At 47.7% G+C, this 20,421-nt stretch overlaps 4 protein-coding genes across 6 annotated transcripts; 2 read left to right on the top strand and 2 right to left on the bottom strand.

The window, feature by feature from the left end:
• Window positions 1-268: 268 nt before the first annotated feature.
• On the bottom strand, window positions 269-3,449 carry APH1A (aph-1 homolog A, gamma-secretase subunit). Its single transcript, XM_058715933.1, has 7 exons — window positions 3,141-3,449; window positions 2,364-2,534; window positions 2,113-2,186; window positions 1,755-1,877; window positions 1,474-1,601; window positions 930-1,053; window positions 269-592 (listed from the first exon to the last, which is right to left on the bottom strand). Exons 1-7 carry the CDS (start codon window positions 3,251-3,253, stop codon window positions 528-530), a joined length of 798 nt encoding a protein of 265 aa, XP_058571916.1. The 5' UTR covers window positions 3,254-3,449; the 3' UTR covers window positions 269-527.
• Window positions 3,441-12,765, bottom strand: LOC131504017 (uncharacterized). Its single transcript, XM_058715938.1, has 2 exons — window positions 12,104-12,765; window positions 3,441-3,796 (listed from the first exon to the last, which is right to left on the bottom strand). The coding sequence occupies exons 1-2, from the start codon at window positions 12,105-12,107 to the stop codon at window positions 3,441-3,443; spliced, it is 360 nt and encodes a 119-aa protein (XP_058571921.1). The 5' UTR covers window positions 12,108-12,765.
• Window positions 3,624-11,428, top strand: C2H1orf54 (chromosome 2 C1orf54 homolog). Of its 3 annotated transcripts, XM_058715934.1 has the most exons (8): window positions 3,624-3,640; window positions 5,265-5,384; window positions 5,785-5,849; window positions 7,081-7,164; window positions 7,599-7,657; window positions 8,056-8,169; window positions 10,536-10,637; window positions 11,340-11,428. In XM_058715934.1, exons 3-7 carry the CDS (start codon window positions 5,804-5,806, stop codon window positions 10,632-10,634), a joined length of 402 nt encoding a protein of 133 aa, XP_058571917.1. In that variant the 5' UTR covers window positions 3,624-3,640; window positions 5,265-5,384; window positions 5,785-5,803; the 3' UTR covers window positions 10,635-10,637; window positions 11,340-11,428. The 3 variants fall into 3 exon arrangements, with proteins under 3 accessions (XP_058571917.1, XP_058571920.1, XP_058571918.1); XM_058715935.1 differs by lacking the exon at window positions 3,624-3,640 and having other exon boundaries at window positions 5,292-5,384; window positions 10,539-10,637; XM_058715937.1 differs by lacking the exons at window positions 3,624-3,640; window positions 10,536-10,637 and having other exon boundaries at window positions 5,288-5,384.
• Window positions 12,766-13,066: 301 nt separating the features above from the next.
• On the top strand, window positions 13,067-18,240 carry CIART (circadian associated repressor of transcription). Its single transcript, XM_058693234.1, has 5 exons — window positions 13,067-14,083; window positions 14,229-14,304; window positions 14,552-14,630; window positions 14,743-14,854; window positions 17,722-18,240. Exons 1-5 carry the CDS (start codon window positions 13,634-13,636, stop codon window positions 18,238-18,240), a joined length of 1,236 nt encoding a protein of 411 aa, XP_058549217.1. The 5' UTR covers window positions 13,067-13,633.
• The last annotated feature ends 2,181 nt before the right edge of the window (window positions 18,241-20,421 follow it).

Here is a 20,421-nt window from a genome sequence, read left to right as displayed (position 1 = left end):
TCCACTTCACCTTGGGGAGGGGAGGGATGCTGGTGGTCTAGGAGGTGAAAACATTAGTTCCAGTAATACCAGTTTCCCAAACATGCACTTCCTTCCTTTCCCCCAAGGCCCGTGACCAAAGGGAAAGGTGGACAGATAAGCCCAGCCATGAAGAGTAATTTGAGGAGAGAAAATATAGTCCAAAGAGGTTAGAAGAACTCCAACTCACCTCCTCCCTCCCCACTCAAAAAACAGAAACAAAACAAAACAAAACAAACAAAAAAAAAAAGGCAGTTTGGGGTCTTTATCACACCAAAAATGGTTCCCCTCAGACCTGAGAAAAAGACCAAGATGCCCAGTCTGGGGAGGAGGTACTGGGAAACTTAGAGCTCATCTACCCTTGAGCCTCCGTTAATCTCATCTCCACAGCAACAGCTAAGCTAGGTCCCTTTTCTTGGCAACCTGCACTGTCCAGAACTGGAGATGGAGAAATACAAGGCGAGGAGATCAGGAGGGCACCCCAGGCCTAGGGGCCCCCCCAGGTTCCCTCAGTCCTCGGGTGGGATGCGCAGGGCAGAATACACCATCACCCGACTGTCCTCCTGCCGTCGGCCTGCAGAGGGGAAGGGGGGTGAGTCTTGCGCAGGGTGAGAGCAGAGCACTGACACATGGGGAGTCCTGGACAACAAGGGGGTCCCCAGATGGTGGGGATAAGTGCAGATTCAAACCCACCAGTCACTGACTGGCTGAACCCAGGCTGCTCCTGGTAAAGCCTAGAGACTAAAGGTCACGAGTGGACAAAGCAAAACCCTGAAGGTGGTGGGATAGACCGACGAGGAGGAGACAGAGAATGGTGGGTAAAGGACCCGGGCTAGGGCTGGGCTCAGTCATGGGCAGTGGGCAGGTAGGTGGGATCTGTCAGGCGATCAGTCCAGGTAGTCAGTCCTTACACGAGAGGCTGCGCTGGATACTTCGGAGGGACCCTCCAGCTGTGATGAAGGCCCAAAGCCCCATGGAAACAGTGACTGCATAGATGGGCAGCAGGCTGGCCTCATACCAGGGATTCAGGAATGTCTAGGGATGGAGATAAGAGTAGAAATGAGTTTAGCTTCTCTCTCTGCCTAATCCCCAAATTCTCTACATGCCTTTGACCCAAACCTCCCTGCAGGTAGCTCACCCAAATCCCCTGATCCTTCCCTTCAGAGCACCAATATTTTGTGGTTGAGGACTTTTGATTTTCAGCTCCCTCAGAGGTTTCTGCCCTCTTGCTCACCTCCAGCCATTCGTATTACAGTTTGACTAATCCATTCAAACTCCCAGAGGATACCCAGGGCAGGTTATACAATTGATGCTGAGATGAGAGTCTTCTAAACACTAACCTTTCTGCCTCCTCCCTAGATATGTTTTAACGTGTTAAGAAGTGAGAATAGATCTCCCCTCCATCCTGCTGACCATTAAATATTTTTCTAACTCAGGCCCCTGTCCCCAACTCACCAGTCCCGAGGTCAGTAGGTGACTCCCAACTACCAGGCCCAAAGCCCAGTACCGTCTCCTCTCACAGGCATCAAAGAACACAACTCCCCAAAAGGTATGGAGCAGGATAATGGCTGCTGTCAGAAAGGCTGCAGGGAGGGAGATGGGAATGAGATACATGCCTCATCTGCTCCCAGCCTCCTGAGATGTTGAGCCAAAGAAGTCTCCCAGGGAGGACCAATAAATCAGATCGGGGCCAGGGATGGATGGGGCATGAAGGCAAGGCAGAAAGCAGATCTTACCTGAAGTCAGGAAGTAATAGGGTGAGTCTCCATGGATCCCAACCACACCTGGCCCAAGTGCATCAGCCAAAATATTGATAACAGAGAAGACACCACTGATGATACCGAAGGAAAGACCAGAAACTGGGGGGAAGGAGGGTCTCATCAATGTCAGAGATCGCTGTAGCCTGATTACCAGTGATCTCGCCCCATTCCCAGTCACAATTCCCCCCACACCTACTTTCCCTCCAGACCACCTCTCCTTGGAAGTCAGGGATGAAGGGGAAAAAAGCAGCCCCTTGGAACATGTGCATGTTTTGACTTCCCTGGGAGAGGGGGGTGTCCAACCCCCTCCTCCAGTCCCTCTCCCTTGGCTCACCATAGGCCATCTGGCGGATGGAGATGGGTGATCTTCCGTCCTCACTCAGCGATGCTAACCCCTCATCTGCCTTCCTGGGGTGGGGTGGGGTAGGGTGGGGTAGGGGAAACATGAGGAAAGGCAGGAATGCTCCTTTCCCTCTGACATCCTCCCTTAGTGCCTCCTCTTCCAAACCACCACCCAGGGGCTGCCCCACTTCTCAGAGTGCAATCCTCTGCCCTTCTCCCCTTTGGACCATCCCATCTTCTTACTTAAGCAGCTTGTAGTAGGCAAAGCGGAACACCTCCTGTAGAAGGACAGAGACCGCAGCACCAAAAATCAGGAGGCCATACTGGAGCCGGGCATCTGACCTGTCAGTCACATGGACCAAGATGAACCAGACCACAGAGGCCAAGAGCAGGGAGACCAGCCAGAAAAATGCCCTGAGGAAAGACAAGGGCAATCAGACAGGCCAGGGTAGGGAGAGCCAGAGAAATCAAGGAGGAGAACCAATCAAGGCTGCAGCATGTAAAGTGGAAGTTAGACTTCCGGATGGTCTGGAAGACTGGGAGGAGACAGGATAGGTGTCTCCACCAAGGGAGTCTTGTAGGGATCCGGACGCAGGGGAAGGGATAGAAATCTGACTAATGAGTCTTCAGAGCGATGAGAACCAGAATGTACGCGCACAGTAGTAGGGAGAGGTATCCATTCCTGGATCCTCCTTCAGGCCGGCGGAGGTCAGCACACCCCCCTCACGAGTCTTGGCCTTGGGCCTTCTCTGACGTCGCCGGGAGGAGTATAGGAGGAATCTGTGCGATCCCTGGAAGGCGGAAACCAACTGCGGGAAAGGGCAAATCATCTAGACCCCTGACTCGACCCTTTCCAATCTTCACCGCCGACTTGTCTCCCCCAACTCAGGCTCCCAAGCTCGCCCAGCCCCTTCCGGATCTCTCTCTTTCTTTCTTTCTTTCTTTCTTTCTTTCTTTCTTTCTTTCTCTCTCTCTCTCTCTCTCTGGCGCCCTCCCGCGTCTTCCCGACCCCCTACTCACCCCGCCACCAGGATGATGACGCGAAGAGGGTCCCCAGCCACAGTGATCAAGAAAAGCGCAAAGGCCGGGCCGAAAGCGACGAAAGTGCATCCGAAAAACACTGCGGCCCCCATGGCTGGGCAGCTGGGGGCGGGGTGGAGGCCTGGCCAAGAGGGGTGGACGGGGGCAGCACGTCAGCTAAGGAGTCTGCTTGGGGTGGCGACGCGACCCCGTGAGGGGCGCGGTGCAATGTCACCCCCGGACCCCAGGGAAGGGGAGGGGGGACACCGAAACCCCTGATACAGGTCCGCGCGACTTCCTCTACGGAAGCCGAGGAGGGAACAAATCCCGGCCGCAGCACCATGGCCACCTCCCATCCAATCCCCACCCCCCGAAGGCCAATGAAGACTCGGCGGAGGCGGAGCTGCGGGGGCGGGGACAAGGCAGCACAACCTGCCGGGAGTTGTAGTCCTCCTGCCCTACTAAGCCTTCGACTTCGGTCCTGGGAGTGGCTTGAGCTGGTAAAAGGAGGGAGTGGGCCGGGACTGGCCCGGCTTCCTGGGTCCCATTGGACCTTGGCTGCGGCTTCCTTTCGTTATTTTGTGGGGAAGGGTGGTAGCAATTCTGCGTCTTCTTGAAGAGCTGCGGAGCGGGGGAGGGGAAGATCCTGTTGGAACCTAAAGGACAAATACAAAGAAAGCACAGGATAGAGGGTGCAGGGAGATAGGGACGGGTATTGTTCTTACTTGAATGAGAGGAAATGGGCTTGAGCTACTGCCTAAGAGATGAAGGTTAGACTTAAAAGTAAGAGCTCTTTGAACAGACGAGTAGAGGAAACATGCAATTCAGTGAGTATACCGCTAATGACGCTTTCATCTGTAATGACCAGAGAGTAGGAAAGACGAAGAGGAGCCTGGAGAGCAATGTTAGGAAGGAGGTCAGATGGGATTCGGTGTTAAGATTCAGAGTTAAGACTGTTTGTAAAAAGCAATTAGAGCTGTGGGGTTAAAGGAAAACGACAAGCACCCCCGCCCCCCAAGTCACACAGTTCCTTTTAGGTCATACTTCCTCTATTTATTTCTGAAAATGAACTTCAGTGGTGTCTTTTCCTTAGGCCAGGGGAAGACACAGGGGTTGTGTGTATTAGAGTGAAAGAAAATTAAAGTAGGAGAGGAGGGTATTGTAACCTCATTTGGATGGGGGTAGGGTCAGTCTTTAGGGAGGAACGTTTAGGCAAAAGAGTACCAGGATGGAAAAGTGAGGGGATCTGGAATATTGTTTTTGAGAGACTAATCAAAGTACAAAGAAAACAACTATAGAAATTGTTCAAAGAGAATCGGGCTTCCTTTCCTTACTGGAAGTGATTTATGAGTTAATGCATATGGGTACATCCACAGAAGCGTTTTACATTTTTTTTCCAGGAAATTCTAGAAAGGAGCTGAAGGAATAGATTGTATAGATGTACATGGAAAATCATCATCATCAAGCAAATCCTCCCCCGCAAAAGGTTAAGATGGTGGAAACATGCTGGCCAGTGCTCAAAACTCCAGTGTGTCTTGCTTCCGAGGCTAGCAGGCGGAGTCAGGAGAAGAGACACGAGAATACAAGTCTTCTCATCTCTCCTTTGAGCTATTCACACAGCATTTCTAAGTGCTAAGAACAAACACCAAACCTCTCTTGTCCACAGGTGGTTCCACAGAGACTTTCATAGTGCCTGGCTTGTAGTAGATGTTAAATAGATATTTATTAACTTCCTTTTAAACAACATAACTATTCTTATTCCCTCGCCAGTGACCTCTGAATTGCCTATCAGACTGGGCCTAGCATATATGTTACTAAATGCTTCTGAGTTGAACTGAATGAAAATGGGAAATATAAAAGCAGAGAGAAGGGCGAGATGAACTCTATCCCTGTGGATAGAATGAAGGGGGCATAGCAAGTGGGGAGGGGGGCATCTATTCGAGGAAAGAGGCTGTTTCCTCCCTTCTTCCATCCTGTATCCAGAAAGTGGAGAAAGACATGAAGTGAGGTCAGTACTTGCCATAGAGGAAATAACTGGCCTTGGCTGAGAGATTTTTATCAGAAGTACTGCAGCAGGTGCTTTGGGTATCAGACAATGATGTTAGTATTGCTCTTGTATTTCAGAGTCCAAGACAGGCAGAAGAGAGGACATTCTTTCAGTCTAGAAAAAAGTGCTCATCAGTTCCTCTAAAATTTTGACTGTGAAGAGAGATTGTGAATAAGCCTGGACTCTAGATAGTGATGGTAAGTTAGGGACCGTGAAAGGGAGGGTGAGCTTTTTGTGAGGACTAGGAGGGAGTCCTCTTCTTCAGAGGGGAAGCTTCTAGATAGGCACGGGTTTTGGGTTTTGGTCTGGCTTTTGGTTTGTCTGCTTGCTTGCTTTGGTAGTGTCAGCGGAATCCTGAATGGATCTAATCTAGGACTGGGGAAGCTCAGTGAACACGTTCACATCAAAATCCACTTTGCCTCTCTCTTAATCTGGGCAGCTCTCTGGCTGACCGGTAGCAACCATTGATCTAGTCAGTCGGCAACTGGGCGGGGAATTCTACTCCCTGGGGAAAAGAGTTGCAGCAGCTTTGGAGGAGGGCAGGAGGCGGGGGAAGTTTGGTGAGAAACGCTGTAATTTCCTTTTTTACTTTCACAGCAATAGTGCAGAATCCAGAATGGATGTCCTCTTTGTAGCCATCCTTGCTGTGCCACTTATCTTGGGTAAGTTCACTCTCTCTCCCTGAGCTTTTGGGCCAGATCTTCTATCATAAGTAGGGTGGGAGAAAAGAAAAATGAGGAGTGGATGAGAGGTGCAATTTAATGGGGAGTAATAACACTCATTTGTGCCAGAGTCCAGTGTTGGGGCGGGGTGGGGTGGGGGGGTGGGGGGAATCTGGAAAGTAGAGCCAGAAGAGGGGGAGGAAAACAGAGTCCTGTCAGAGACAGCTGATGAAGATGGAACCCTTGACACAGGGAGTCCCCACCAAGAGTCACGTCAGCTGTCCATCACCGCAGAGTTGGACAAGAGGGAGAGGGACTACAGTGAGGGTGGAGGAGAGAGGTGGGCTCTTGGAAGGCGGGGCACTCTGATACTAGTGAGAGAAGCTGGGGGAATCTTCCTTCCCAGAGGGTTGGAGAAAACCCCTTGTATTAGTAAGGACACAGAAGTAGGGGGTGGCCTTTATGGTAGTGGAGAACTGGCTTCCCCTCAGGGACAGACTCCCAAAAGTAGCTTGGCTCCTTCCCTCCTTTGTTCCCAGTCTGCCAGGTACTCTCATTGTTTCCTTTTCCTCCAGATTTGTATGTCATTGCCTGGGATTCAGGGAGAGCATTCAAGGAGCATAGGGAAGTGTTTAGTAGGAGGCCTGGAGACCTAATCATGTCAAAGCCACATATTTTTAGTCCTAGGAAGGAAGAAAAACTAATGTAGATGGGTCATTTAGTCCAGCTGACTCATTTGAAAAAAGTGATGGTTAGTGGCTTCTTCAGGGCTATTCCGTTAGTCTGCAGCGAATCGGGAACTAAAACCGGAGTCCAAAAGCCTAAAGATGTATGTCTCCGTTCTGTGTGAGACACTGAGGTGAGAAGATCTCTCACAGATCTAATATGGTCTGCAGCATTCTCCAGAAGAGATTTGGAATTCTTCATTTCTGGTATCTCTGCTTCCTACCTTTTTCAGCTTTAGGTCTTATTTTGGGTTTACAGAATGTGAAGGGACACATTTTCTCTCTAGGAGTTCCTGAATTGAAAGGGCACAGAGTCACAAGCCTCATCACAGATATGGAGCCCCAAAGACTGAGAAGGGCTTAGAGGTACAGGGGCAGTGAGATAGTAAGGCCTTGGAGGGGAGGCAGAAAGCAAAGACATTGATAGAGCTGAGATCAACTTCAGGTGTCCTTCTTTTGCTAAGGAGTTCCAGATGCCCCTTGACCTCTAGTCCTTGTCCCCGTAGGACAAGAATATGGGGATGAAGAAGGACTAGAAGAGGATGATTATTATCAGGTGGTCTATTATTATACAGTCACCCCCAATTATGGTGAGTATGTATGCGTCTCTGATCCCCAGCAGGATGGACAGAGGTTTTGGGGATGCTTAGTTCTGAGACTTTGCCTTTCTCTTTGCAATTGGAACAACTAGATCAGAGGAAATTTGGCTATGAGCAAAGACCTTATCAAGGCTTGTGGCATTATTTCTCAAGCCAGTGACTTTCAATTCTTTGGAAATGGGTTGAAACAATTTAAAAATTCTCAAATTTGTAAATTATTTTGGATACCAGATTGAAAATATAAATTCAGACACACTCACAAACATTTTTAACATTAAAGTTCATTAGAATTAGATTACACCAGTAAATGTTACAACTTGAGCAAGTTGAAGTATTCGGAGCAATTTCTTCCTCTTTCCATTTCTAGACCTACTGCTACCTTTTTCCTTTGTCACTACTGATTTTTTTCTCCCCCCCCCCCCCAGATGACTTTGGTGCAAATTTCACTGTTGATTACTCCATATTTGAATCAGAAGATAGACTGGTGAGTGACCTCTACATCTAAAAGCGTCAGAATAGGTAACAGTTGAAAAGAAAGTGGGCAATGTTGAACTGTAAATGATTAGCAAAAATAAAAATGAGTTAGGTGAAATGAAACTAGGTAGTGGGCCCAAAGCAGATTTGCTAACCACAGGTGGGGAGAATAAAGCCAGAACTTAGTAGGTTTGCTAAGACATTGAGAGGGAGGGGCAGTCCTTGAGTCAAGAGAATTGGTGAATGGAAATGGGTACATAATCCATGCAAACAATAAAGTGGGGAGGACTCCTGAGCTTAAGTCTTGGGCAGTGGGGCGTTCAGGAGAGAAGGCCTCTAAATAGAGAATCTATGAGGATATTGGATGGAGGCAATGATAACTCTGTTTCTTGATCCTACTGAGAGCAGAACAGGTTGGATAAAGAGGTAAGGGAAGGAGCGGAAACTACTACCATTAGTCACGAAACAGAACTTACAGACCATCAGAAGCCTGAAACATTGAAACCAATGACAATGGAACCAGTAAGTGGATTGGGGATGGCAGGGTGGTGGGGGGAAGGTATGAGACATCTCTTAGCCCAGGACAGATCCCAGGGCTGGAGACATAGAACAGGGGGAGGGCTGGAATAATAGGCTTGGGGTGGGGGGGCGGCGGGGGAAGGAACCAAATAACTAGTACACCAGTGCAGGTGCCCAGCTCAGCTTGGCCATCATACCTTTTGCTGAGATTCAATACTAACCTTGTATTCAGAAAACTGGGAAGATTTGGTGAAGTTAAATTTCAGTTCAGTGGTACTTAACGTGTATGAAACCTATGACTAAAGCTGTGAAGGATGCCGCTGCTGCTGCTTATGAAAAAGAAATCTATGATGTTGTTATTGCCCTGAAAGTATTTATAAAACTCAAGTTTACACTTGCAAAACATTTCGAACAAAATGAAAATGTTTGTAACACTGTTAAATTACATATAAATTTGAGAGCATAGGCAAATTTGAGGCAAGTGTTTTAGGCAGTAGAAGGACAGAGATCAGTACGAGCTGGAGTTGCCTGGAAGACTTTTAGGAGGTGACTATGCTTCAGATACACTTCGAAGGATAGGTGAGCTTTTGATTGGTGGTTAAGTTATGAAAGTATGAAAACAATTAGAGGGAAGAATAGAGAATGAAAGAGCTGCAGGGGTGAGGGTATGGAGCAACCATGCATGTCTAGTGGGTAGGGTATGATTGAAGGAGAAGGTATACGGGAAGGTACAGTGGGAAATTAAGAAAAAACAATTTAATTTACAAGGCTCCTAATATTTGCTTGGTAATTTCACATAGGGCAAGATAGGGCTGAATTACAGGAGAATCTGAAGTGTCAGGCTGAAGTTTGGACTTACAAGCAATGGGGAGCCTTGTAAGTTTTTCAGTGTAGTAAAGATACAGTGAAAATGGTATTTAAAAAAAATTTTTTTTAACGTTTATTTATTTTTGAGACAGAGAGAGAGCATGAACGGGGGAGGGTCAGAGAGAGAGAGACACAGAATCTGAAACAGGCTCCAGGCTCTGAGCTGTCAGCACAGAGCCCGATGCAGGGCTTGAACTCAGGGACCGCGAAATCATGACCTGAGCCGAAGTCGGCCGCTTAACTGACTGAGCCACCCAGGCGCCCCTGAAAATGGTATTTTAGAAAAACTATTTGTCTGGTTGTATGCAGGATGCAGTGGAGTGGGGAGAAATGCATGAGATTTGCATCATTCCAGAAACAATCCATTAAAGGTTTGGACTAGGGAAGTAGCATTTTGAATGGAGAGGAGAAAAATAAGAAATATTTTGAAGAAAGTGCCTTGCTTCAGTGATAATTTCAGAGGAGCAATAAATGAGGAGAATGTTGAAATAAGTTTCAAATATGGATGTCTGCAAAAATGGCTGACCAAAATGGGACCTGTGGAAGGAAGGTCAGAGTGGTTTAGGACTGAAGTTATAAATTTGGTATTGGCCAAGCTGAATTTATGGTGACAGCCCTATAAGGGTGTCCTAAAGGTAGCTGAACTAGGTCAGAGCTACAGTCCTAAAGCCACAGTTACGGAAGTAGATGAGCTCAACAGAGGCAGTACACAGAAAACCAAAAGGCCAATGAATGTGCCTATAGCTAGTAGAAAGAGGACAAGGAATCAACCGAGAAAATGTGGAAGTGACTGGAGAGGCAGATAGCCAAGTTTGTATTTTAGAATCTAGAAGATTTAATTTAATATAATCAATACAAAGCTACCAAGAGGCCAGAGAAAAGGAGGTTACCAGTAACCCCAAAGAAGAAAGTTTTAATTGAGTAGTTAAGCAAAAGGTTTTTGTGGAGTTAGAGAGGGAGTACATTGTGAAGAAGGGGAGGGAGAGTATAGACCAATCATTTGAGAAATCTGATAATGAAAAAAGAGAAACAACAGCTAAAAAGGGCAACAGGACTGAAGTGCAGCCTGAATATAATTGACCACAGATGGGAGGAATCAGTAGGAATGGAAAGCTGATTGATGACAAGGACAAAGAAATATTTTAAAGTATATGGTAGGCTCCATTTAGAGTGTAAACTCTTTGAAGAAAGGGGTCAGATCTTAATCACATTTACATCCCCCCTATAGCACCTAGCACATTGACTAACACAGTGTCAAGCCCATAACAGATAAAAATGTGCATTCTTGAAGTGAGTTGAAGCTCCCTGGTATGGTCAGGAGGCTGAAAGGCACAGAGGAAAGGACTCCTTATGGTAATGGGGAGGAGAGATGGATCCTTCTGTAAGCTCAGAGGAAAGGAAGACTGAGGTTGGTGTAAAGAGTCGGCTACCCTTTCAGAGGGGGAGGGGGATGGTAGGAAGGATGACACTGGCCTACCGTGGGGGGGATGTCTGTATTTTAGCAGAGTCCAGATCTGAACGATGCTGTATCCAGTCTGCAGAGTCCTGTTCCCCTCCTCCTGTCCTGGGCCCTCGTTCAGGGGGGGATGTATTTCATGTAGAAGGTGAGAGTGCAGCCACTGGCCTTGGGGGAATCAGTGAACTAATTTTTTTTACCAGTATCTCTGGCTAATGTTTCCAGCCTGGTCAGTTCTCAGCTACTTAAAAGGAAGAAGGATCTCGTTTAGAAAAATCTTATCTAATTTCAAGAGGTTTAGGAAATGTTGAGGCAGAGACTTTTCAAACAAGAGTCATTACTTTTTCTGAACTGGGAGGACTTCAGCACCTTGTACAGCAGAAGCAGATGAAATAGAGAAAAAAACCTCTCCAGATTTCCAGTCTGCCTTGAGGAATCAAAGCTGGTTCCAGCAAGGAGGTGGTTCAAGATATGGCAGTTGCCAGAGGGCATAATGGGAGGGGCCTTACAACCTGGCAGAGTCTAGAGGCAAAGTTCAGAGGCTGTAGGGGTGGTGGTTGGTTCCCTAAAGTAGAGCACAGATGGTGGAGACAAAAGGAGGGAAAAGAGGCCTGTACTATAGGGAAGGAATTTAAAATTGGGATTCTAAATAACTAATGGGGGGTGTGTGTGAAGAGATTTAGCAGAGTAAGGAGTGAGCAAGGGAGGGGACACATCTTCCAGGAGACGTCAGGGGGAAATCTAGCTTGGAATCTGAAATATGGGGAGTTTTCTTAGAGGTGGGGGGCCCAGAGGGGCGCTTCCTCAGCCACCTGAGCCTGGTGTTTTTCCCTTTCTTTGCTTTTTTTAGGAAAAAGAAGGCTGCTACAAATCTTTGGATGGGGATTTGGGAAGAGGAATTTGGAAGATAAATAAATGAAATAATCTGGTTACTCTCTACTCCCTGAGAGGCTCTGTTCTAAACTCACAACACTAAAGAGAGCACCAGGATATGGGGGGTAGGAAGGGTAGATTAGAAAGGGTGTCAGCTGGCAAAAGAATGAGAGGGAATAATTAGGACTGTGAATCAACCTGAAATTTTGTGAAGAATGGAGAAGAGCACCACAGACAATTCCGTCTAATTCTTTTATTACACATGGTTTTGAGGCTGTGTTTGGGAAAAGAGAGTTGAGGTTTATGTAGAACACTTTTTCCTTTTTGTATAATAAGCACATTGTTAAACATATGTAAAATATTAAAAACTACTTAGAATAGATTTTTAAAATTCACACCCTCCTCCACTCACACCCCCCACCCCCCACAATGTGCCTTTTCCAGTGCGTAATTAGGGCAGGCAGGGACACATTTTAATTTTCTCTATCCTCGAGACCCTAATCAGAACTGGGCTGCCCCCTTGCGGTCTCTTCGGTGTCTCACCTTCTATGAGCAAACCGTCCCTGAGCCCCTATCCCCTTCTCCGCACTGTACTTTCAGTACTACAGGGGGCAGCGAATAGTCCATTCCGGACTCTGTGAACTCCGAACTTACCACCCTCCCTCCTTCCAAGCCTTCCGAATCTTCTCCAGGGAACAAACAAAGGAAATGAAGGTATCATCTAGGAAATCAGGGACCTACCCATACTCCGTTCTCTACGTTAGGGAACACGGAATTCAGGGCGCAAGGCCGGAGGAGCCTGGATAGAAAAGTCAGAACACCCGAGCTCAGCTTTGACCTCTACAGTCGTGGCCGACTGGCATCTGAGCTGGTAACGTGCGTGGCGGGTTATGTAAGGAAAGGGCCGGAGGAGCCGCCCCAGTGGGAGTCTGGGAGAGGACGCGGTGTTCTCGGCGGCAGTCCCCACCCTCCTCACCCAGCAGGGCAGGAGGCACCCAACTTGTAGGAGGAGGAGGCGGGGAGAGGGAGCCAGAGATCGGAGAGTCACGAGGGCCGCGCGGCCCAGAGGGGGGAGGCTACACAGTAGCATACAGCCATTCTCTCACACACGTTGCAGACCCAAGTTGCTGCTGGCTTCCACGTGCTGCCCTCGTGAGCGGAGGCTCTAAGCTGGAGGGGAGATAAAGGGGGAGGGGAGAGTCTGCTACCGAAGAGGAGCCGGGAGTCCCACATCCCAAGACGCGCGCCTCACATCACACACCCCGTCCGTGCACTCCAACCGCACGTCTCCTGCCCACCACCATCCTATTTAAGACCGCGGGCTCCGCCCTTTTCCACTCTTCTTCCACCCTCCGCCTTTTCTCCTCACCGGGTCCCGGTCGCGAGCCGCATGTAGGGGCGGAGCACGGAATCCTTTCCTTCCAGCCAATCGTCACCTAACTGGGTCTCTATTGGCCGAGCCCCTAGTAGGCTGTAGCAAATGGGATGTGAAAGTCAGTAGCGGGAGTCACGTGCCACCGGTTAGACAACCAATGAGGGTGTGAGGTCTGTGTTCGCAGGGGGAAGGCACGTGCCTCGCCGCACGTGTCTGGGAGGGGGAAGGGGCGGGACCCAGTGGGAGAGAGGCGGAGGTGGGTAGCCGAGAGCGACGGAGTTGGAGAAGCCGGAGGCAGCCTGGGCTGAGCAGACCCGACGCAGGTGAGGAGGCTTGTAGGACCGGGAAGCCATCCGCGTGCGGGAAGATCAGACCCCGAGGGAGTAGGTTTAGGGACCGAAAGCAGAATTGGGCATTGGGAGGGATAGCATCACGTGTCAGGCGCGAATGTAGAGGGTCCTGGTGCAGGGCTCCGGATTGGAAAGATTGGAAAGAGGCGGGAGGTTCCTGTGGGGAGCAGGCCCTACAGGGTCACTAGGTGGCTTCGGTTACCGGAGATTTACCGCTCGGCTCGCCGTAGCCCTTGCTGCGGGGTTAGGTTGGGAACAGACCTGGCGAACAAATTTTCAGGGTGGGGAGATGGAAGGTGTCGAGTCAGGTAATTTACTCTGAACAGAGGGAGGTAAGAACAGAGTCTGCGTCAGACTAAGTAAGGGCTGCTCTGCGGAGCCCATAGGGGCAGTCCAGGTACTTAATTGAGGGGGCCAGGCGGAGGAGATGACTTTGTCTGTCGGCTCTGAGACAGGTGATACTGGGGAGGAGAGAAGAGATATTATCATCCCATGCAGTACACCCCAGTCTCCCAGTCCATTTCCTAATTTTCAGATTATGGTGACATGCTCCCTTGCTTTGCTCTTCAGTTGCAGGTCCCGATCTTTGAGTACTCCGGGAGCTGCTCTCCAACCCCTGCTTCTGAACCTATGGATTCTCCATCTAGCGTTTCTTCCTGTTCTTCCTATTCTCTCTCTTCCTCTTTTTCCACCTCCCCAGTGAACAGTGACTTTGGTCTCCCCTCCGATAGTGAGAGGGAGGACAAAGGGGCCCATGGCCCCAGGCCAGACACTGTTGGGCAGAGGGGAGGTTCTCGGCCACGGCCCGGTCCTATCCGCTCCAGGCAACGGCCCAAGGTCTCCAGCAACCAACATACAACATCTTACTTGGAACAGCGGGGCTTGGCCTCTCCTATGGCAGGATCTGGGGTCAAAAGATCAAGAGACGGTGAATTACAGACCACTGTAAACATCCAGGGTTGTATCACAAAAGGAGACCTGCTTTTTGCTCAGAAGGTAAGAAAGAGCAGGGGAAAGGAGACAATACTGGAATGGCTTAGCACCCAGATGGCTAGTAAGGACCCTGTGAAGTGGGGAATAACAGTACTGGTGTGTGGGCAATTCTCAGCCCTCCCATAGCCTTTGTCCTGTTTTCCTACAGTGTAAAGAGCTCCAAGGTTTCATCCGCCCTCTCACAGACCTACTGAATGGGCTGAAGATGGGTCGATTTGAGAGAGGTAATTATTTGGTTAGTTGCAATTATTTGGGCTAGGTTCTCCTCTTTTTCTCTCTTGATGTTTTAAATGTGTATTTTAAATATTTGCATTTAAAGCTTTATTTTTTTAAATCTTTACATTATTTCTTTTGTGCTTCTGTGATTTCATTTCTTTGGGTGAATCTATTTTAACCATGCTTTGTTCTTCCTTTACCTGACTAAATTGTTGCATCTCAATCCTTCATGTCTTTCCTTCTCCCTGACCCCAGGATTGAGCAGTTTCCAGCAGAGCGTGGCAATGGACAGGATCCAGCGTATTGTAGGTGTTTTGCAAAAGCCCCAGATGGGGTGAGTTCTCCTGGTTCTTTCCTCAGTATTTCATTAAAAGGAGATGTCCACAATCCTGTCTTGTTGCTTTTTTCACACTTGATGGCATTTTAAGTAAATGTCTTTCTCACAGGGAGCGTTACCTAGGAACCTTGCTACAGGTGGAAGGGATGTTAAAGACTTGGTTTCCTCGTATAGCTGCTCAGAAGTCATCTTTGGGCAGTAGCAGGCACAAGCTGACCAAGGTAAGAACTTGTAAACCTGAGAGAGAGGTGGGGAAATAAGAGAATGAAGTGTACATGGAGAAATGGGTTCTTTCTGTTTTCTTCTAAGTCTCTTCCTTTTTGCCAATAAGTTTCTTTTCATGGGAGGGAATGCCCAACGTTCCTTCATTGTCTTGATTCTTATATGGTTTTTGTTCTATTTTGTCTGTATCACTACAAAGAACTCCATGAATGGGCACCTGGGTAGCTTGGTCAGCTAAGCGTCTGACTCTTGGTCTCACTTCAAGTCTTGTTCTCAGAGTCATGAGTTCAAGCCCCACATTGGGCTCCATACTGGACATGGAACCTACTTAAAAAAAAAAAAAAAAAGGCACTCCATGAAGTTTAACCTTATTCCTCACGTTTCAGCTTCTCTGCTTTCTGCATGGATACAGAGGACTTTTTTTAAATACTTTTTTAAAATGTTTATTTATTTTTGAGAAAGAGCATGTGCACGCATGTGTCGGGGGAGGGACGGAGGGAGAGGGAGGCAGGATCTGAAGTAAGCTCCGTACTGTCAGCAAAGAGCCTGACTTGGGGCTCAAACTCAAGAGCCATGAGTGCACAACCTGAACTGAAGTCAGAGGCTTAACCAACTGAGCCACCCAGGTGCCTCTATAGAAGGCTTTTTACCTGGCCAAATGAGTTATGCAGTAAGAGTTTTTAGTTTTTCTTTACAAATCCTTTCTCCTCTGCTGCCCTGAAACCCTTCCCTTCTCTTTCTTTTTACTCCTACCCAAGCACTCTGTACCAAACCCTCTGGAAGTGTGGGTTTCAAGGACTGGTCATAACAAATATATCACCGAGAGAGTAGGAGGGCAGCCATGGAACACCTATAGAAGGAGTGTTGGATAGATTTTTTTTTTTTTTTTTGAGAGAGAGAGACAGAGCACAAGTGGGGGAGGGGCAGAGAGAGAAGGAGACAGAGAATCCAAAGCAGGCTCCAGGCTCTGAGCTGTTAGCACAGAGCCCGACACAGGGCTCAAACTCACAAACTGTGAGATCATGACATGAGCTGAAGGTGGATGCTTAACCAAGTGAGCTACTCAGGTGCCCCATGTTGGATAGATTCTTAGACTTAGTGTGGAAGTGACCCATTTTTTAAAACTTTTTATTTATTTCTGAGAGAGAGAGAGAGAGAGAGCACGCTTTGGGGAGGGGCAGAGACAGAATCGCAAGCAGGCTGTACACTGTCAGTGCAGATCCCCATGCAGGGCTCAATCTCACAGAACCATGAGACCGTGACCTGAGCCAAAATCAAGAGTTGGCCACTTAGCCAACAGAGCCACCCAGGTGCCCCTAGAAGTGACCTATTTTTTTGTGCCTTCAAACAACAGTGTGTTTATGGGGTACTCAAATGATGGGGAGGGGAAAGTCTCCTATAGATAATGGACAGTCCTTGTTTTCAATCAACCACAATTATTATTGCTATGGGAATAACTCATTTAAAAATAAGCAAAGGGAGTGCCTGGGTAGCTCAGTCAGCTAAACCTCTGGCTCAGGTCATGATCTCACCATTTGTGAGATCGAGCCCCAAGCCAGGCTCTGCACTGACAGCATGGAGCCTACTTGGGATTCTCTCCCTGTCTCTATCCTTCCCCTGCTTGTGTGTGCAGTGTGCATGCGCTCTCTTTTTTCTCTCAAGATAAATAAAACAAAAAAAATTTTTAAATAAGCAGGAGGATTCTTGCCTGCATATTTTTAAACAATATTTTTTAAGTTTATTCATTTATTTTGAGAGAGAGAGAGCACAAGTGGGGTAGGAGCAGAGAGAGAGGGAGAGAGAACTCCAAGCACTATCAGTGCGGAGCCTGATGCAGGGCTTGAATTCACAAACTGTGAGATCATTACCTGAGCCAAGATAGAGAGTCATACACTTGGAACGCCTGGGTGGCTCAGTCCGTTGAGCGTCCAACTTTGGCTCAGGTCATGATCTCACGGATCTTGGGTTCAGGCTGGAGCTGAGCTGTCAGCACAGAGTCTGGAGACTGCTTTGGATTCTGTGTCTCCCTTTCTCTTTGCCCTTCTCCAACTCACACTCTGTCTTTCTCTCTCTCTCTTTTTTAAAAACAAATAATCATTAAAAACAACAACAACAACAAAAAGAGCCGCTCAACTGACTGAGCCACCTAGGCACCCCATTGCCTGCATATCAATTTATATTTCTTAAGCAGTTCAACCAAGGGAAATGAAAAATTTTAAATATACAAATTGGGAAATGATGATTCCAATTAAAGATAGGCTTGAAGTCGGGGCACCTGGGTGGCCTAGTCAGTTGAGCGTCCGACTTTGGCCCAGGTCATGATCCCGTGATCCTGCGCTTCATGGGTTAGAGGCCCGCATTGGGCTCGGTACAGTTCGGAGGCTGGAGCCTGCTTCAGATTCTCTGTCTCTCTCTTTGTCTTTCTCTCTCTCTTTGACTGTCTCTCTCTCTCTCTCTCTCTGTCTCTCTCTCTCTCTCTCTCTCTGCCTCTCTCCTGCTTACACTCAGTTTCTCTGTCTCCCAAAAATAAATATTAAAAACAGCCTTGAAAAATAAGTTCTAAAATGATCTATTTTTTAAATAGTGAAACCTTACAGGACTTTTATTTTGCCCACCTGGATGTCCAGTGTTTGATGTATATGTGGTACGTAACAGGCTTGCAAGTATTCGTCAAGTAAGTGAAGGTCTAATTAGGTTACTAAAATTTTTATTTAATCATGGCCTGCCAGGAAATTATCTGTTGCATAAAACATGGTATGTTTGCCTTGCAGACAGTCCCCAAGGAAAGAAAAATTTTAAGCAACTAAGTGGAGTTCATCTGAGAGCTCTCTCACGTATTTTTTTTTCACTTGTGTCTTCCTTCTAGCATTTTCCAAGCCACCACAGCCATCCAGCTGCTTCCTCTCCTGCACCTCCCACGGAAAAGATGGACCAGACACAGCTAGGACATCTAGTGTTGAAATCGAAGCAGCCTTGGCACCTCACAGAATGGCCAGCCATGCACCTCACTTGGACCCACACCACTCCAATTTGCAACCCACCCCTCGGTTCCCCAGGTACCATTTCCCTGAGCCACGGTCCTTTAGGCACTGGAGCCAGCATCGGTATCATCCTTTTTGTCCAGCACGGAGTACAGCCCTTCACCCACTCTGCCCCAACCACTTCAGTTCTACCTGCTACAGCATCGCCTGTCATCCCCAGTGCTCCTAAGAAACTCTCTGGAGAGGGACCTCCTTGCCACAGTTTGCCAGTAACTCTGCCATCAGACTGGAGCTGTACCCTGTCCCACCCTGGTCTACCCACCATGGCCAGAGAGATGACTGGGAGACATCTAGAGCAGATGAGAAGCCATCCTTCAGTTGCCCCTGATGTCCATTCTTTTTAAATAGTGAAACCTTACAGGACTTTTATTTTGCCCACCTGGATGTCCAGTGTTTGATATATATGTGGTACGTAACAGGCTTGCAAGTATTCGTCAACCCCTAACCCAGGACTCAAGACTGGTTTCTAATTTGTGTAAATATGTGTCTCTCTCATATATATTTTTTACTTTTAACGTGTGCATTTGTGTTGAGGGAAGAGCAATCCTTTTTGATTAAAGAAATTTTATACCTAAACAGTTTGTTGATTGGAGGAAATGTAAACCTGCTTCAAGTACCAGTATTTATTCTCTAAGCAGCAGGAAAGAAGAGAGGGGATGGGAATGTGTGCGAACATGAGCTCCAGCTAGTTAGAATCTGAATGGGATGAGAGAGATCCAGTGGAGAAGAAAAGGGACTCTTGCTGGCTTCCTCAGGACCACTGTTGGGACAGTTACAGGGTTCAGAATGGGCCTTGTGTTTTCATGTAGTCTCAGAGACTAGTACATTTCCTTTGTGTCTCTCACTTTTGAAATCTTCCAGTTGGCCCAGACTAGCAGGCTCTTCTGCTCTGGGATAGCTCTTTGCTTTGATGGGAACTATTGGTGCTTGTGAATAAATGCACATGTAATCGACTGCTGCCAGAAGGGGGACACAGGAGCCAGGACAGCCACTGGGGTTGCTAGTTGTGATGAGGAAGGGGTGCCCTAGAGCTGTCAGAATGGGGAGTCCACTCAGACACAGGCCACATCCTGATTCAAAAGGCTGCAGCTGCTAAACGTATGGAAAGCCGCCCGGTGTTATCAGGAGGCGGAAATGGAGTCTGTACATTTATCTACGTCCACTCTTCTCTCTATATCACTCTGACTCATTTGTCCCAGTGACCACCAAGACCATGTCCTCTCCCATCCTAAACCTTGGCGATGTATCAGACGACTCAGCCATTTTCATTGTTCTTATTGGCTACTTAGCATGTTTCTCACAGCTGGTTATCCATCTTTCCCCCATTGCTCAAGTTTTCTGTTCTCAGGGAAGAATCGTCTCTTGATTGAATTCAGAGAGCGTAACCTCCTTTCTAAGACAAACCACTCCATTTGTGCCCTTGATTACCTTTCTTCTCTGGAACTTTTGCTGTGTCATTTATCCCCCTCTTTATCTTGTAGCTCCACTTTGTTCTTGAATTATTTATTTATTTCTCCTACAAGTAATATTTATTCCTCCCACAAGTGGGATCAGTTCTCCCCCTTCTGGAAAACATCTTTTGAGTCTGCTTGTCCTCTTTCTCATATTTTCTTCATAACATTATAAGTTTATTTATTTATTTTTGACAGAGGGGCAGGAAGGGCAGACAAAGAAGGAGAGTGAAAATCCCAAACAGCCTCCATGCCCCAGCACAGAGCCCAATGCGGGGCTCAATCTCACGACCAGGAGATCGTGACCTGATCCAAAACCGAGAGTCAGACGCCCAACGGACTGAGCCACCCAGGCACCCCATTTTCGTCATATTTTTGACAGTCTAATCTTTCCAAATCCTGGGGCTCCTGGATGGCTCAGTCAGTTAAGCATCTGACTTCAGCTCAGGTCATGATCTCACGGTTGGTGGGTTCAAGCCCCGCATCAGGCTCTGTTCTGACAGCTCAGAGCTGGAGCCTGCTTCAGATTCTGTGTCTCCTTCTCTCCCTGCCTTTCCCCTGCTCTCACTCTTTTTCTCTCTCAAAAATAAATAACACTTCTAAAAAATTAATCTTTCCAACTCCTACCACTTACTCCTTAGCCCCCTACAGCTTAGCTACTACCACTCTGGTGCACCTTCCAGAGTCACTAATTATCTTACAGAATCAGGTATTCTAATGGAGCTTCCATCAAATCAATAGCTAGATCCAGGATCCTTTACAAAGGCTATGTGCTTCCTGCTCTCTGTAGCATTTGACACTCTTGATGCTGCCTACTGAAACTCTCCTCCCTTGGGTTCCATGACAGCACACTATCCTAATTCTCCTCTTACCTACCTGGCAGCAACTTCTGTATCTCTTAATGGCCCCACCTCTGCCCACTCTAGAATGTGGGTGTGCGCTCAGGCTCAGTCCTTGATTCTTTTCTCTGACTACATACTTTCACAAAAAGATTTCATCTTTCATGGCTTTTAATTATTGCCTCAACTTTGAAGACTCCTGAAGCCCTATCTCTAGTCCCAGTATTTCCCACAG

This window comes from Neofelis nebulosa, chromosome 2, assembly GCF_028018385.1.
Source record: "Neofelis nebulosa isolate mNeoNeb1 chromosome 2, mNeoNeb1.pri, whole genome shotgun sequence".
In the NCBI taxonomy this organism is placed as follows: Eukaryota; Metazoa; Chordata; class Mammalia; order Carnivora; family Felidae; genus Neofelis; species Neofelis nebulosa.
This window is presented reverse-complemented; position numbering and strand designations above follow the sequence as displayed.

Coding starts and splice junctions, on each gene's coding strand:
- APH1A (XM_058715933.1), bottom strand. CDS start 3,253: ATGGGGGCCGCAGTGTTTTTCGGATGCACTTTCGTCGCTTTCGGCCCG. Junction 2,535..3,140: donor GTCATCATCCTGGTGGCGGG/GTGAGTAGGGGG, acceptor GTCTTTCCTCAG/GGCATTTTTCTGGCTGGTCT. Junction 1,878..2,112: donor CATCCGCCAGATGGCCTATG/GTGAGCCAAGGG, acceptor CCTTCCCCCCAG/TTTCTGGTCTTTCCTTCGGT.
- C2H1orf54 (XM_058715934.1), top strand. CDS start 5,804: ATGGATGTCCTCTTTGTAGCCATCCTTGCTGTGCCACTTATCTTGG. Junction 7,165..7,598: donor TACAGTCACCCCCAATTATG/GTGAGTATGTAT, acceptor CCCCCCCCCCAG/ATGACTTTGGTGCAAATTTC. Junction 7,658..8,055: donor TTGAATCAGAAGATAGACTG/GTGAGTGACCTC, acceptor TACTGAGAGCAG/AACAGGTTGGATAAAGAGGT.
- CIART (XM_058693234.1), top strand. CDS start 13,634: ATGCTCCCTTGCTTTGCTCTTCAGTTGCAGGTCCCGATCTTTGAGTAC. Junction 14,084..14,228: donor ACCTGCTTTTTGCTCAGAAG/GTAAGAAAGAGC, acceptor GTTTTCCTACAG/TGTAAAGAGCTCCAAGGTTT. Junction 14,305..14,551: donor GATGGGTCGATTTGAGAGAG/GTAATTATTTGG, acceptor CCCTGACCCCAG/GATTGAGCAGTTTCCAGCAG.